Raw genomic sequence first — 14,627 nt, 5'->3', positions numbered from 1 at the left:
TATATATATATATATATAGTCTGTTCTTTATTCTAAAATATTCTTATTGCTAAAATATTTCTAAAATATTTCTTATTACTAAAATATGACTCTATCTGTGATTGCGATTTATGACTAGGGATGCAACTGGATATCCAGCTAATATATCTGCAGATTTCTGGCAATATATATATATATATGCACTAGCGCTCAAAAGTCTTTTGACAACAACATTTTAAAAAATTATTTTATTATTTGCAATTTTACATCTTATGTCATACTACATAAAATAAATTATAAACAAAATATTATAATTAAGAACAAAATTAACTTTTTACACACGTTAAATGATATCATGGAAAACAAAATGAATTTTGTTGAAGCTCATAAATGTTTTGACATGAAATAAAATTACTAAAGATAATGCAAATATGAAAAAAAATTATAATATTTTGAACGAAAATAACACAAAAAAAATCTATTTTGATATTATAATTCTAATATCTTGTTGCGTAACCATTTGCTTGTATTACAACTTCACATCTCTTAGGCATAGACTCAATAAGTTTGAATATTTTATTTTGAGGAATTTTTTCCCATTCACTTTGCAAAGCAAGAAAGAAATCACCTAAATTAGAAAAATTTCTTATTCTAACTCGCCTCTTTAGTTCATCCCATAAATATTCCAGTGGATTTAAATCCGGACTTTGACTAGGCCATTCTAAAACATTTATCTTCTTTTGAGCAAAATATTGTAATAAAAATTTAGAGCGATGTTTTGGATCATTATCTTGTTGGAATATCCAATTTCGAGGCATATTCCTTCTTGCATAAGGAAGCATATGTTTATCTAAAATATCCTTATAAATGAAACGATCCATAGTGTTTTCTATGCGACATAGAGGACCGACACCTCTACTAGAGAAACATCCCCACACCATAACATGTCCTCCCCATGTTTTATTGTAGGTACTTGGTAACGTACTTCGAATCTCTCGTTCTTAGGGCGACGAATATACTTTACGCCATCAGAAGACATTAAATTGAATTTGCTTTCATCGCTCCATAACACTCTGGACCACTCCTCAGTTGTCCAATTACAATGAATTTTTGCAAAAGCAATTCTGGCTTTTCTATTTTTAGCACTAATAAAAGGTATTTTGCTTGGACGTCGACCTAACAGTCCTTGATCGACTAATCGACGCTTTACAGTAGAAACATGAACGTCCACTGCATAATTCTGTCGTAAATCGTCAGTAATTTGTCGCGCAGTTTTGCGAGGGTCAGCAATTGATTGTCTCTTTATTATTTTATCTATTTTTATTGTTGTTTTCCTAGGTCGTCCTTGCCGAAATTTGTTGTTAACATGGCCTCGAATCCTATATAGACGATTCGAGATATTTACTAATTGACGAGATATCCCAAAATTACGGGCAACCTCAGCTTGATTGCATCCGATTTTTAACGCATGGATTACAGCTTCCTTAGTATCTGTTGAGTACTCCTTACGTATTTTGGTCATATTCTATATAAGGAAATGTTAAACAGTAATAAAACAACAATCGATAATCTTATACTTAATATCTAAGCGTAACTTTTAAGAAAAAACTTACGTGTCAAAAGATTTTTGAACCGTCTTTTAAGCGCAATTTCGTTGCAAAAATGTCTTTATGAAAATCTATTAATTTTGCTGTACTACAGTAAACACTATTCTCAATAGCTAACAATTAAACTGAGCGAGACAATGTTACCAACTTTACTTATGAAAAATTACTTGTCAAAAGACTTTTGAGCGCTAGTGTATATGTGACCAAAATATTTTATATTGAAATGACGTACATTATGTTTTAAATATTCTGAAAACTTCTACATATTATCACTAATATATTTCTAAAATCTGAATATCCGGTTTTGCATCCCTATTTATAACATCTTAAGATGATCTTAAATATAAGAACCGCGATTATGAATGTCGATATATGCATATAAGACAGTTAGTGCATTATTTAAAAAAAATAAATAAGAAAAACAAAAACAAGAAAGTAGTTGGAGAAGAAAATGTATTAAATCGTTAATATTCGTGACAATATGTGTTGCAGGTCTTTAAAGTTTTCGAGATGGAACCGCATCAAGAATGCGCGTATGATCATATTGCTATTTACGACGGAGATTCACCAGACAGTATAACCTTAGGTAGATTTTGCGGTAATAAAGAACCACATCCGATTCTCGCTACGAGCAATCAAATGTATATGGTTTTCAAGAGCGATGCTTCCGTACAGAGGAAAGGTTTCTTAGCCACTCATAGTACAGGTAGATTATTGTTTCTATAACACAGTGCCAGTAATGAGAATTATAGCACGAAGATTCGATTTATCAAATGTCAAAAAGGTGTAATATCGATCCAATTAATATAATATCGAAGAGTTAATGAAGAATCTTTCAGTTTAATAGCGCTCGACAACATATAGTAACTGTAATTTTCGTTACAGCCTGCGGTGGTCATCTTATGGCAACCGACAGAGTGAAGCACTTATATTCTCACGCCAAATATGGTTATTATCAATATGATCACAGAACTGACTGTGACTGGATAATAGAAGCGCCACTAGGTAAAAATGTTCATTTATCTTTTCTTTCGTTCCAATTGGAATATGAAGCCGAATGTGGATATGACTTTGTTGAAGTTTTCTCCGGTTTAGACGCGTCTAGTCCACCGTATGGTCGATTTTGTGGTAATTCTGTAAGTATGCCTTTTTAGTGTTTTTGAATACTTTCAATAGCATTATATTGAAATAATATGGAAATATACAAAGCGATATACAGGGTATCCGATAAGTTTTGATAAAGCGCTCGTATACCGATAAAGCGGACTAAGATGAGCCGAAAAATCCTTTACCATTTTGCAATTTTCGCAACAGTGTAACAGCGAGATATTAATTTCTAAAGATTGTCGAATAAGCAAGTAAAATCGACGCATAAGACAACTTTAAGATTTCTTTCAGAGTTCTTTATAAAATATCTTGAAGATGTTTTTTAAAAAACTCTTAAGAGGATCCTAAAGATTAGTCATATTGAAAATAGCACTTCTAAACAGATGATTTGTGTGCCATTGTGCGGTATTCATAATCTGTTCTTATTTTGAGACAGTCTAATAAGTATTAGGTGTTAAACTTAATTCCTGCCGTTTTTCGTCTCCAAAATTGATTTGTTTTGAAGGGAAATACCTTAATCAAAGTATTATTAATAAAGTATTATTAATTAGTAATAAAGTAGAAAATGGAGGAAATTACTTTGATTAAGGTATTCATTCATTTTCCCTTCAAAACAAATCAATTTTGGAGACGAAAAACGGCGGGAATTAAGTTTAATACCTAATAATATCTTAAAATGTTAATACGGCTCTCTGATTGGTTCATGGCATCTTAAGACGGTCTTAAATATAAGATCCGATTATGAATATCGACCATTGACACGTACATCACTACATTAATGTCTCACTCACACATACACGTAAATTTCGTATAACGTTTTAAGAAATCCACACTGTTTCTTCATGCAAACTACTAGTCTGTGAATTATTCTTTCGTAAGTATAGATTGCACAGCTTTTATATGAAGCAAATGTTATCACGACTCTGGAGCGCGATATTGGATTAAGAAATGATAAAGAAGATCTCAATTTCGAAATTTTTTGTCGTTCTCAGTATGGACTCCTTCTCACAGACACGTATCCAGCTAACTCTAAATATTTCTGAAATATTCATAAAAAGTTCCTAAAATCTCAAAATAACAAGAGTACTCCGGAATATTCCAAAATATTTACGGAATGTAAAAGCAACATTCAAATATCGATTAAAAAATCCATTTACGAGGGTCGTCTGAAAAGTTTTGAGCCTAACATAGAAACAAGTAATTTTTCGGTCAAATTCAATTTTATTTTTCCACATAGTCTCCTTTTAAGTCGATATATTTTTTCCAGCGATGCTCCCACCCCTTTAATCTATTCAAATAATACTGAGCGTCTTGTTTTGCAAAATAAACGTCTACAGATGCGATGACCTCCTCGTTCGATGAAAATTTCTGTCCTCCGAGCCAAACTTTAAGCCTAGGAAACAAAAAAAAGTTGCTGGGGGCCAGATCTGTTGAATACGGTGGATGGTCAATTAATTCGAACCGCAATTCGTGAATTTTTGCCATAGTGACCGCCGAAGTGTGAGACGGTGCGTTATCTTGATAGAACAGCACTTTCTTCTTTTTCAAATGCGGTCGTTTTTTCTCAATTTCTGCCTTCAGCTTGTCAAGCAATGATGCGTAGTACGTCCTTGTTATTGTTTTACCTTTTTCAAGATAGTCGATCAACACAATTCCATGACTGTCCCAAAAAACAGTCGCCATCACCTTTCCCGCCGATAAAACCGTTTTCGCTTTCTTCGGAGCAGGTTCACCCTTCGCAGTCCACTGTTTTGATTGTTCTTTCGTTTCAGGAGTGAAGTAGTGGACCCAAGTTTCATCAATCGTTATTAATCGACGCAAAAAATCCGACTCGTTTCGCTTAAATCGCTCCAACAGGGCCTTAGAAATGTTCATTCGAATACGTTTTTGATCCAGAGTGAGCAAACGCGGCACCCAACGAGCGGTTAACTTACGCATGCCTAATTCTTCAGTCAATATATGACAAACACGTTCTTTTGATATGCCAACAGCCTCTGCTATCTCCCTAATCTTAATTCGACGGGTGTCCATTATTATTTGATAAATTTCTTCGATGTTATCGGTGGTGGTTGCAGTTGTTGGCCGTCCCGAACGCTCATCATTAGCTAAGCTGGTACGATCACGTTTAAATTCAGCTACCCATCTTTTCACGGTGGCAAATGATGGGTCAGAGTCCCCGTAAACAGCGTCCAACTCGGCTTTAATTTGCGTAGACGTATTGCCTTTCAAATTCAAGAATTTAATTATAGCACGATATTCAATTTTTTCCATTTTTACAAAATGACGACACAAATGATTGTCAAACAAGAACTGAACGTCCAAAGTGGCCACAGATATCTTTCGTAAGTATCATAATACCAGAATGGCTTTGACGAGTAACGCCATCTTCATGATGAGGCTGAAAAAACTTTTCAGACCACCCTCGTATAAATCGTTACATATTTCGAGAATGTTCCATATGTTCCGAAAAATTTTAATTTTTCAAGAAATTCTAGGTCCGGTTGTCCCTGAATCAGTTTTTAAACAAAATTTTGCTTTGAAAAACTCACTTTACACTTCCACCTTGGAGCTCAATTTTGGGGCTTATTTTACTTGCGAAATGCTGCGCTTCTTATATTTTGTCCCCGATGATTCTTGTTAACGAATAAATGCTTTCTGCCACGATCCTCTGTCGGTGGAGATGTGTACTGCTCACTTGCTCGCGATTTTCATGATATATACAAGGAATATTCATAGAATATTCTGAACATTTCATCGACATTTGTATATTCCGTGACGATTCTTTTATTATGTCGGAATGTTTGGCACATTAGGAATACGAATCGAACTTTCTATGAATATTTAGTTATTACGAGGGTCGTTTGATAAGTTTGGTAAAAAAGCAAGTAAAACACATTTTTTTTGGAAAAAAATCTGCTTTATTTCTCAACATAGTCTCCATCAAGGGCTATACACTTAGTCCAACGAGTTTCCAATTTTTTAATGCCGTCGGAAAAGTAGGCTGTGTCAAAGTCTGCAAAATACTCATTGACGGCGACAATGACTTCCTCATTTGACGAGAATTTCTTCCCACCGAGCCAAGTTTTTAAGTTTGGGAATAGAAAGAAGTCACACGGGGCCAAATCCGGAGAATAGGGTGGATGAGGAATCAATTCATGTAGCCCAATTCGTGTAGTTTTGCCATTGCAACGGTCGACTTGTGGGACGGCGCATTGTCTTGATGGAAGAGCACTTTTTTACGCGCCAATCTTGGCCGTTTTTTGTTCAGCTCTTCTTTTAAACGGTCCAATAGCGTTGCATAATATTCTCCTGTTATTGTCTTACCCTTCTGCAAGTAGTCAATTAGGATAGTTCCTTGAGAATCCCAAAAAACAGTGGCCATCACCTTTCCAGCCAACAAAACAATCTTCGCCTTTTTCGGCGCACTTTCACCAGACATTATCCACTGCTTTGACTGCTGCTTCGTCTCAGGAGTGTAATGATGGATCCTAGTTTCGTCCACAGTCACGAATCGACGCCAAAAGTCCTGCGGATTGCGCTTAAGCATCGCCAAACGCTGCATTAAAACGTCCTTCCGCGTGCGTTTTTGATCGAAAGTAAGCAATCGCGGCACCCATCGTGCACACAGCTTTTTTACATGCAATTTTTCGTGCAGGATGTTATGCACTCTTTCCGTGGAGATGCCACGGCCTCAGCAATTTCACGCACCTTCATTCGGCAGTTTTCCATAATCATACCATGGATTTTTTCCACGATATCCAATGTGATAATCTCAACAGGTCGTCCGGAGCGGGCTTCGTCTTCAGTGCAGGTTCGGCCACGTTTAAATTCGTTTATAAAAATAAATGGTCTTCAATACAGGAGCAGAGTTCCAATGAACTTCGTTTAACTCGGCTTTGATCTGCGCTGCTGTCTACTCCTTTAAATAAAAGTGTTTTATTACTGCACGGAATTCGTTTTTTTCCATTTTTGCGGAAACTGCTAAACCACTCGCTTCAAATGACTACCGAACTTGAACTATGCGTCCTTTCAGACTGAAATTTGGCCTGAAGGGGTTCGAAGAGTGGATCTTTCGAGATGTCGCGTCATCAAATGGATTGTAGCGCTATCTCACAGAAATTTACCAAACTTATCAAACGACCCTCGTAGGATATTAATGCGTATACTTTAATCCTGGAAAACGATTTTCAAATCAGTAAGAGAGGAAAAAGTAATTGTACAAAAATTATACGATTTAGTTGGTAATACAGACTTTAGAATTTCCTTAAGGCAATACTAAAGCGCCCAATAGTGATATCTTTGATTTATTTCTTACATTATATTATATATATCATTCTATCTTTTACTATGCTTGACTTCTGAAATCGTCTGGAAACCGCTGCACTTCGATGATCCACGAACATCTGCATAATCGTGGATGTATAGCTATGATATATCTGTTCAATATATGGTCCTGATAGAAATTTATACAGTTCAACTGAACATCCAGTCAGTTACTGTCTAATATTTAATTTTAATGTTATAACGACTATTTTCAGGTTAGGCAATCATACACTGTACTTTCGCAGTACCAGTTATCATGTATATCGTCTTCGATTAGAGATCTCCACAGTCTCTCTTCTGTCGATAATGGTACGCCGTATTGATACGGTACGGGTTATGTACTATGATATACCTAAACAGTATGCAGTACAGGTACAGTGTTAATACGCTGTACTATAATATCATGTAGACTTTTTGTACTGCTACCATACAGTTACGCTGTACACCGCCATCTCGTGGCAGTACAGTAACAGTACGGTAACGGTATCTTGTGCGGGTTGGTGCGAGTATTGCATGCTTGGTTATCTGGGTAAAACTATAAAATTAATTAATTTTATAGCGTTTTCGGCCCGGCCAGGTTTGCACCAACCCGGGTTGGATTAATGGCGTTTTGTGCTCTCCTATTGAGCGAGTGACGTCAACCAATAGGAGAGATTAATCCAACCAAGGTTGGTGCAAACCCGGGTCGAAAACGCTATTAGTAACGTGCGTACCTAAGGCGTACATTATCGGTACGGCATACCAAAAGTACGGTGTACTAGTATTGTACCCTTTAGGTACACACGTACCTGACAGGTACGGTATCGGCACGTATAGTACGCCGTACGCTCACCGTACTAATACCGTGGAGGTATTTTGCTATCTGGAGAATGACAAACAATTTTTCTTAAGAGATTTCAATTTTGAAACTTTTTTCTCCACCTCACAGACACGTATTGATGTGTATACTTTAATCCTAGAAAAGGATTTTTGAATCTGTAAAAGAATAAAAAAGTAATTGTTATACAAAAATTCTGTCGGTAATACAGACAGCTTTAGGATTCCTTTGAAGGTATTTTAAAGTTGTTTTACACGTAAATTTTGGACATTCTACTTATTGGGTAATTAAAAGGAAAATTAGAAAAATTGCAAAATAGTAGATGACTTTTCAATTCAGTTTAGTCCGCTCTATTTATATACACGAGCACTTTGTCAAAACTCATCGGACCCTGTATAATAAAAATATTCAAATTGTATCGTTATATTACAGAATACTACTGATTTTATTTCCATGAACGAGGCACTGCTAGTAAGATTCAAAACCGACGATACAATTTCAAACAAAGGTTTCGTAGCTATTTTTGTGGCAATTGATCGACAGGACAGCGAGGAAAATCTCGGTGGTGAAGACAATGAAGATCAGGAAAACATATGATCTTTTGCTCGAGCACACTCCAATCGATTAGATTGATAAAATTCCAAGTTGAATACTTCCTTGAGAAGTACTAATTAGGAGTACTTATAGCACGACAATACATTACGTATATTCTTCTATGTATGTTAGATCAAATTTTCATCCTTGTTAGCAAATATGTTGATCCCTTAAAAAAAGATATATACATACATATATTACATCGAGGATAGATTATTCAGGATTGGGAAAGTTAATACTTTATAAAAATAACTAGTTACACAGTTACAATTTTTTTCTTACAAAGTAACTAGTTACAGTTCCAAGTTACCGAGACTAAAAATTAACTCGTTACAATTACAGTTACTAAAAAAGTAACTTTTTAGTTACTTTTTCTGTTATCATGACAGAACAATATGAGTAACATCGATATCATTTAGGGCTATTAAAGAAAAAAATAATTTACGTTTACAATTTACTGACCAATCAAAAAATACTTCGAAACATCGGTAGCATCAAGCGGACTGTAGCCTTAATCAGTATTTAGATTTTAACCAATCACATTAAATTGACAAATAAGTTTAAAATGTAAAGTAATTGTAAAAGATAACTGTTAAATTAGTTATTAGTTATTGAAAGAAATGTAACTAAGTTAAGTTACAGTTACAGACGGAAAAAAGGAACTAAGTTAAGGTACAGTTAATGAATAAAAGTAACTGTATCTGTAACTTAGTTACAGGTAACTAGTTACGACTCAACTCTAAGAGTATCCTTCTGATTGAAGCTTATAAAATGCAATCTCTCCGATACAATAAAAAATAAACACCGATTAACGCGAATATTTCTATCGCGTTAAATGCAATCAATAATTTTATCAATAATTTTACGAGGTGACGCACATGTCACATTCTACAAAATTTTTACAAGTCTTAGATTGAATACGTCTAGTAGTACCATAGTTATTCTTCCAAGCCATATTGAAATAATAGATAACATTGAAATTGTTAAGCAATCTCAGTTGCAAAATGATTATTTGGATAAATCGTTCGATTATTTGGATAAATTGATATTTCTTCGTTTGTCTTTCAGAACACGACGGAAGTTATAAATTAAAACGTAGAGTTCTAAAAAATAACTTATTATTATTATTATTATTATTAGATTTTTCTCCATACAAAACTAATAATATATTACTACTTTAGTTACTTAGATAAGAAATTTTTCGCACGCAGTAAGTAATATAATGATATAATAAATTAAATACACACACATATATGTATAATCGATTTGCGATTATAGAAAGCAAGCGCGTTATTCTTTTCTCCAATCGTTTTAATCATACGACAGCGACAATTAATAATACATACAAAGTTTCCGTCGATAGATACTTAACAATTACATAACAAAATGTTAAATGTGGCCTATAATATAGGTCGTTTACGTGCCATAGTACAGTAGATAGAATACATTTTATTAAGTAAGAGTACGTTTTAAATCAATACAAGAGTGTTTGAGACAAAAAACTGAAATAACATAGCTTTACTCAAAAATTACATACATATTTACAATATATTTACGATAATCATACATAAGTTAGCATTATCGATATTATATAATCGATATATTGACAAAAGAGAAGATCTTCTCGACAATCATCGATTATATTATCATAAGAAATAAACACTGCCCAAGTGACAGTAATATCATGATACGCATTACAACATGGAGCGATTAGATCATAAGAAAAAATTAAATGCACGTGATCAAATGTATCACGCATCAGGTAGATATTACAATATTAGTGCGATGCATCGATGATCCATCGGTTTAGGCCGCGGTCTCGTAATATATTCATTTCGCAATGCACGTGATTAGAAACGAGTGCAAAAGATTTGCGCGATTAATATTATCGAAAAAGAAAGCAACGTATCTAAAGAAATGCAAAAGCCTTTTTGTAGATATCCCATTATAGTTCTCAATTACAGGTTATTCTCAAGAAAAAGGTACAATATAATATGTAACGCGTTTAGTCTAAACACGTGCATATATAAATATAAGATATGTGATATTTAAATAATTACATACATATTATATTTGTGTGCATCTTTGCGTGTGGTGCGTATGCATGTGTCGTTTGTCAGGGAGTAATCGGTATTCTGTCGTTTATTACGCTTATTGTAAATAGATAAAAATTAGTCATATAAATTACCGCGCGCGTCTACACACACATTCACCCCCCCCCCCCCCACACCCCACGCACACACGCGCGCGCGCGCACACACACACACGCACACAAGCGCACACACAAACACACACACGCCACTTGAGTGTACATGTATTAAAACATTAGTTCGTGTATAATTTCTATTTATGAACACTTACATTTCCATCGCTCCATTATTCAATCGATCTTCGATCGTCTGGTAAATCATACCCGCTCTGTGATTCTCTCGGAGATTTAGAATTTGCCATGATGCTACACCGCCGTATAGAGACCTCGTATTTCTTTAGCGCGAGAATACACCTGCGATCCGTAAATTACGATCTTTTGAAAAGATATAATCTTTTCCAATATATGTCTCTCTAATATTTGTATAAGATTATATTTATTTTGATTTCACCTGTCTCGTGTGTATCTTTGTAGCTAGTACTGTGTATCTTTGTATTTCTTATACGTATTTATATGCAGAAGGGCAAAGTAAAAGAGTCAAATACACATCAAAATAAATTCAAATCAAACATATAATTAATAAGAAGTATCAAATATCATCAATATAAATGTATAAAAATGTATAAAAAACTAAGAAATTATATTACATGTTTCGATTACAACATTGAGCCCTCTTCGGATATTAACTTTTTACACAGCTTGGTGTACAAATAATTTTACGGAAAACACGCATACTCTTTATCATCCTTAAAATCAGCCCGAGTCATCATGATGGCCTCGACATTGTTCATATCCGGTCGAATGTGTACCGTGTTGATTCGTATAAGCAAACGTATGTCATAATTGACACACAATGTTCTCCAGACATATTAGGTGTACAATTTTGCTTCCGTTGTTTTTTTTCCGAAATTCGAGGCTTTATTGTAAAAAACTGGTTATACATTTATGATTCAAAGTATTGTCCATCGCTGGCCACTACTTTCTCTCGTCTTTCGGGCAGCGTACGAATCCCGCGTCGAAAAAACTGGTCATCTTTTGAGGCGATCCACGAATCGATCCAATTTTTTACTTCTTCATAAGACCGGAAGTGCTGATCAGCCAGACCGTGTGCCATTGATCGAAACAAGTGATAGTCAGAGAGAGCAACGTCTGGAGAATAAGACGGGTGGGGTAGAACTTCCCATTTCAACGTTTCCAAGTATGTCTTGACCACTTTCGCAACATGGGGTCGAGCATTGTCATGCTGCAAAATCACTTTATCGTGTCTCTCGTTGTATTGCGGCCGTTTATCTTTCAATGCTCGGCTTAAACGTATCAATTGCTTTCGATACCGATTGCATGTGATTGTTTCAGTCAGTTTTAACAGCTCATAATACACTACGCCGAGCTGGTCCCACCAAATACAGAGCATGACCTTGGAGCCGTGAATATTCGGTTTGGCCGTCGACGTGGAAGCATGGTCGGGAACTCCCCATGATTTTCTGCGCTTGGGGTTATCGTAATGAACCCATTTTTCGTTCTCAGTCACAATACGATGCAGAAATCCCTTCCGTCTTTGCCTTTCAAGCAGCAAAGGGGGGGTGGAGGGCAGCTGTTCACGAGCAAACAAACGCCGTTCAACATCTCTCGGCTTCAACTCGTACGGCACCCAATTTCCTTGCTTCTGAATCATTCCCATGGCTTTGAGACGTTTTGAAATGGCTTGTTGAGTCACTCCCAATCGTGTCAATTCTTCTTGATTTTGACACAAATCTTGATCAAGTAATGCCTCCAATTCTGTATCTTCGAAAATCTTTTCTCTTCCACCATTATGCCGGTCTTCGACGTCAAAATCACCGTTCTTGAAGCGTTGAAACCACTCACGACATGTTCTTTCATTAATAGCGGCTTCACCATAAGTATTTCAGAGCATTCGATGAGCCTCAGCCGCAGATTTCTTCATGTTGAAGCAGAAAATTAGAACCTCCCGCAAATGACGAGAATTTGGCTCGTAAACTGACATTTTCAATCGAGAATAACTTTAAGCTGCAGACACAAATCGACTAATGTTTCTATGGGGTTATGTTGACAGATGCCCAAGTTTATTGTATGACGTCTATGATCTATTTATTTCGACCACCACTTACCGCTAAAGCCATCTATAGGAAAACGGCGGAAGCAAATATATTGTATACCTAATATATACGTTATATTGAAGTGTATGCATTTTGTACGACTCTATTGGAGTGTATGCATCTTATACGACTTAATGTTATTGTACAACTTGAAATCTTCCTGTGTTTTTTATTATTCGAAATTTGATTGGTTTATACACATTTCGATGATTTTTCGAATACTCATTCAACTCTTATATATATGACTTTTGATTTTTTGCCAAGATACATGGTACATTCAACCGTTCAATCGGATGTGAACAATGTCGAGGTCAGCATGATGACTCACTTGGGCTGATTTTATAAGAAGTATGCGTGTTTTCCGAAAAATTATTTGTACATCAATCTTTGTAAAAAGTTAATATCTGAAGAGGCTCAATGTTGTAGCCAAAACATGTAATATTATAACTTTTTAGTTTTTTATACATTTTTATACATTTATATTGATGATATTTGATACTTTTTATTTGTAATTAATTATATGTTTGATTTGAATTTATTTTGATGTGTATTTGACTCTTACTTTGTCCTTTAGTATTGTTAATTTATTTTCATAAGAAGAGTCTTTCTATATGTCCAATATATACGCAGAAGGCTCTACCGTTTGTCTCGTATCAATCAGCTTTGACATCGTGAATTTTATTTCGAGCGGAAGCTATCGATTGAGCCTACTTAGAAGAATTTTATCGGTTCAGTCCTTACTGAGATCCCATAATCTCGGTCTGGAAAATCTTGACGGTTCGCGTAAAAATACACGGTTGGTCTCGCGCTGACATCAGCTGACATGTCGCTGCGCGTGGTTTTAGCGCGAGACACTACCTGACTTCTGACATTTTGTCTATAATGCTTTTTTACAAAGGAGTATCTAACATAACCAATTGACTTCCTTCAATGGCGTAGCCAGGGGAGGTGGAGGGGAGCTGTGGGTGCTGCCTCTCCCGAAATTTTGAATAATTTCAATAATTCATAAGAATGTGTAAAAAATTGTTGAGCCGTAAATATCAATTTGTTTTGAGAGAGGAAATTAAATCCTGTTGGGATAGTTCTCATATTTAATTTAGTTAGCAAAAATATCGTTTATTATGTATTAAAAATATATTTGTTGATTATCCTTTGTATTTGGCACGTAAACAAAAATTCGATAAATTATACGGAAGAAAAATGTTGCTGTTAATACAATCGCAAAAAGTGGTGTTGGGAGAACGGCAGCACTTCAACTCGCGAAATCTCAGCTGGATATTAATATTTATTATTCAAATTTTTATATAATAATCATTGATATATTCTATGACTTGTAGAGCTATTCCGAAATTTTCGAAGAACTTTACAACAAAATGGCGGATTTTTAATAATATTTTGTCAAGTTTAATGAATTCTTTTTCAAACGTTAAAGTTGTTACGAATTTTCCAATTAAAATTTTTCATTAATGCTACATTGTAGTTGAATATTTGAAAAAGTTTTCTGGAAAAATCTTTAGATCTTTAAATGTAATAGTAAAAAAATTATGACAATTTATATGCAACGTCAATGAAACGTTTGACGCGACATTACAACGATATGTATATAAATTATCATAACTTTTTTGCTATTGAATTAATTTTGTTTTAAACGAATTTTTTTTGTTTATGTGAAAATGTGTCACTAATATAAAAAAGAACATTAAAAAAAACTGATTTCTACAGCCCCCCCCCCGAAACATTTTTCTCACTATGCCACTGACTTCCTTCAATTTTAATAAGTTTTGGATAAAATTTAGCCCTTAAGGAGGTTGTAAGGGCATAAAACACATATATTAATATTTTCGCTTTAAACTACATACATGTGAAAGTTGTGTTTATAACATTCTGGTTTTATTGAGCAACACATTTTTATAGGTTATTTATTTTATTTGTTATTA

General features: G+C 34.8%; 1 protein-coding gene across 4 annotated transcripts in view; it reads left to right on the top strand.

Annotated features, from left to right (window-relative positions):
• Positions 1-8,651, top strand: part of tok (tolloid-like protein 1 tolkin) — a 39,143-nt gene extending 30,492 nt beyond the window's left edge. For 2 of the 4 annotated variants that reach the window (XM_018512207.1, XM_018512182.1), the window contains exons 13-15: positions 2,079-2,292; positions 2,472-2,722; positions 8,266-8,651. In XM_018512207.1, the coding sequence (XP_018367709.1) occupies positions 2,079-2,292; positions 2,472-2,722; positions 8,266-8,430 (630 nt within the window). In that variant the 3' untranslated portion in view covers positions 8,431-8,651. The remainder of the gene's footprint in view (positions 1-2,078; positions 2,293-2,471; positions 2,723-8,265) is intronic. The other 2 variants (XM_018512198.1, XM_018512193.1) reach the window with 2 other exon arrangements.
• The last annotated feature ends 5,976 nt before the right edge of the window (positions 8,652-14,627 follow it).

Source organism: Trachymyrmex cornetzi, unplaced genomic scaffold (genome assembly GCF_001594075.2).
Source record: "Trachymyrmex cornetzi isolate Tcor2-1 unplaced genomic scaffold, Tcor1.1 scaffold1121, whole genome shotgun sequence".
In the NCBI taxonomy this organism is placed as follows: Eukaryota; Metazoa; Arthropoda; class Insecta; order Hymenoptera; family Formicidae; genus Trachymyrmex; species Trachymyrmex cornetzi.
The sequence above is the reverse complement of the archived record's forward strand: the minus strand, read 5'-3'. Positions and strand labels throughout refer to the sequence as shown.